Source organism: Sinocyclocheilus grahami, unplaced genomic scaffold, assembly GCF_001515645.1.
Source record: "Sinocyclocheilus grahami isolate Dianchi unplaced genomic scaffold, SAMN03320097.WGS_v1.1 scaffold1081.1, whole genome shotgun sequence".
NCBI lineage: Eukaryota > Metazoa > Chordata > Actinopteri > Cypriniformes > Cyprinidae > Sinocyclocheilus > Sinocyclocheilus grahami.
The window spans coordinates 257,513-260,847 of record NW_015506260.1 but is presented as its reverse complement, the minus strand read 5'-3'; the positions used below and the strand labels follow the sequence as shown (position 1 = coordinate 260,847).

The 3,335-nt window shown below is 36.7% G+C and overlaps 1 protein-coding gene across 1 annotated transcript in view; it reads left to right on the top strand.

Annotated features, from left to right (window-relative positions):
- Nucleotides 1-218: 218 nt before the first annotated feature.
- Nucleotides 219-3,335, top strand: part of fstl1a (follistatin-like 1a) — a 15,593-nt gene continuing 12,476 nt past the window's right edge. The window contains exons 1-2 of the mRNA XM_016251993.1: nucleotides 219-277; nucleotides 394-450. Coding sequence (XP_016107479.1) covers nucleotides 275-277; nucleotides 394-450 — 60 coding nt within the window. The 5' untranslated portion in view covers nucleotides 219-274. The remainder of the gene's footprint in view (nucleotides 278-393; nucleotides 451-3,335) is intronic.

The following is a 3,335-nucleotide window of genomic DNA, read 5'->3' as shown; positions in this document are numbered from 1 at the left end:
GGTTTAGAGTGCATGTAGATTAATGTTAGTATTTATAACCGGCTGTATATAAAAGCACTACAAGTCTATGGAATGTCCCCATTTAGATAGCTAAGTAAACGTGTGTGTGTGTGTGTGTGTGTGTGTGTGAGTGTGTGTGTGTGTTTGGGGGTGGGGGTGTGGGGGAGGGTGAATCACTGGATCTCTCCAGAACTCTGTAATGTTGTCCTTCAGTTCTCTCTCTGTCTGTGCAGCAGCTCCTCGGATCTCTCCTTTCTTCTCTCACTTCCTGATAATGGTAAGTCATCATGCTTCATGAGACAGACCTTATATGTGCACCAATACATCTCATATCTTTGTACTTATATTTTTTCGCATTTATATATCTTCTTCGGTACTTCTATCTTTCTGCAGATTATTAGGACACTCTCTCCATTCATTGTCCTCTCCGTTGTCTGCTGTTATGCAGAGGTAAGACAGAAAGCTTTCTGAATTCTTTGGATAAAGTTCTCTAATAGAGGAAAAAGTGTCTTGGGGAGTTGAACAGAGCACTTCTGTATATTTTCAATTTTGCATATTGTCAATTTGAATAACTGCAAATAATTACTGCCATAATTCCAGGAATGCAGGCATCAGATAATTTCATTTATTTGGCATGTCTGATATTAAAACATTATTTCTGATAGACACTAAATTAATTTCAAGAATCATATATACTTTTTAATGCTTTATTGTTAATAAAAACATTTTTTTCCCCTCATTAATTTTTATTAAAGGGTTACTATCTCTTGAGAGTTACTTTGTTGTATTTATGTCATATACGTTTTTTTATGTGCAATACTACTGTGGTTAAAAAAAGGCCCAGTGTACTGCGTTAATATGAAGGAATTTTCATATGAATTTTTAATAGGCGTTTTACCCATGTGTTGAGTTATGCATTGTATTTTGTTTTAGGACTAATGGAAATATTCATATCTTAATGGACAATGTTCTGGCTGACAATTACCAGTACCTTTTCCATTTTTCTATAGATTGTTTTCTCACTGTAATAGTTTGAATGGTCACACTTTATTTTAAGGTTCAATTCTCGCTAATAATAAACCATTAACTACAACTTTTGCCTCAATAAACTCCTAATTTTCTGCTTATTAATAGTTAATAAGGTAGTTGTTAAGTTTAGGTATTGGGTAGGATTAGGGATGTAGAATATGGTCATGCACATTATGTGCTTTATAAGCACTAATAAACAGCCAAAATGTTAATAATAGGCATGCTAATAAGCAACTATAGTTAATAGTGAGAATTGGTCCCTATACAAAAGTGTTACCGTTTGAACTTAATGTAACTTCAGAAGCCCTGAAGCACATTTTTTAGAAGTGTAAACCCAGCATTTGTAGGTATCAGATGTGAGCTAGTTGTCTGGGCTTAGCAGATGAATAAGCAGCTGCTGTTTGACTTGGCAGGTAATAGCAAAGTAATTGGTACGTGGAGTAATGGAAAGCCAAACAACAGCAGACGTTACAACACGGGTGGGATAAAGGCATTTTATTCACTAACGCACACAGTTACACTTCACACACATGCTCAAGCACAGCCATTCTGTGTTGTGTGTGTGCAGAACTCTGGCATGTGATCAGTCCGCTGGTCTTGTGCGGTGTTCAGGTGCTGTCACATAGTTAGACACAGCAGATGTGCTGGTCTTTTCATGTGTGCGCCTGTAGGCCTGTTTACATCTGCACATCATCAGGAGGAACCACCTCATACCTTTTCATTAGGAACCAAACAACAGGGCTCACACAATGAAGCTCCTGTGTTCAGTAAAGCAGTTGTGTGGAGGGTATATTTTTAGAGATTACTTCACATGTACCATCTGCGTGATGATGAGATGGTTAAAGAGTTAAAGAACAGATTGTGGTAAGCCTAAGAAACTAATGTGAAAAAACTACACACCATGTAAAAGTTTGGTGCCTCGAAGTTTTTTAATGTTTTTGAAAGAAGTCTCTCATGCTCACCAAGGCTGCATTTATTTGATCAAAAAATACAGTAAAATCAACAATATTATAAAATATTATTACAATTTAAAATAAAGTCAAATTTAATTAAATAAAAAAACAAATAAAATAGAAAAATATCAAAAATATTAAAAATATCAAATTCTAATCAAATAAAATTAAATATTTCACTATATTTTAAAATTGTATTTATTCATGTAATGCAAAGCTGAATTTTGGCTGTCTACACTGGACGCTTCAAAGCAGACGTTCCAAATCCATTAGTCCTGTTGTTGGAAGTAGCACAAGTGCTTGGACTATGTCTGAAACAAAGCTGTGAAAATTGTCATATAACTGAACACAGAAAAGATTAGTATGACAAACCAAAAGGGAACTTTGCAAAAATAAAAAAAATCTGACTTTTGCATGCAAATAGGCAAAAGATTTAATGAGCACGAGAAGCTACTGCGTACTTACGTGAAACATTTGCATGCTTATGTGAAATTTTTATGTGCGCACAATACATTTTTCATGTTAGCAGTTTTTTTTTCTTGTTTGCATGCAAAAATCAATGGATTTTTTTATTTTTGCAAAGGTCCCTTTAGGGGCTCCGTAAACTACACTGCCATTTAAAAGCCGTTCTAAACTCTGAAAAAGTTCAGAGTTGAGGGGTCACAGGGCATGTAAAGATGGACAGATGTCCCCAGGCTGTATGTCAGCATGTATCCAACTATACATGTACTGCATCTTCCTTTGGTGTCTCAACAAAAACCAGAATGAGAACAGGCAATGCTGTCAGTTTTTTTTAAGATAGGATCAGTATAGTGATTTTACACAGACTTCTGTTCACTATTAATGTGGTGTCGTCTTACAGAGTCTGTCTGCTCTGATCTCCATCAAACGATCTCAGCTGACACACTCGGGAATGTGAGGAATGTGCCGTCTGCCCTCTGGTTTTAGGTCAATGCTCGGTGTGTGTGCTTCATACAGCCTGTTAGGAGTTGTGTGATGTGTGTGAAAGGGGTTTCCGCTCATCTCAGTTTATTGGTGTTAATGTTCTGTTGGATGTGTGGGGGACTCTTCTGGGGTCTGCACTTTAGGCAGCATCTGTTAGGGTGTACAGATGCCAATTCCTCTGTCTTTCAGTTCTCTCCAAACCTGATCTGTCTCTCTTTATTTAATGTCATATTTAATATTAATATGTTAAACTATAGATTTAATTTCCTCATTCATACTGTAAGTGTGTTGGCAAAGACATTCCTTATGCTCACCAAGGCTACCTGGTGATTACACACGCACACGCACACACACACACACACACACACACACACACACACACACACACACACACACACACACACACAC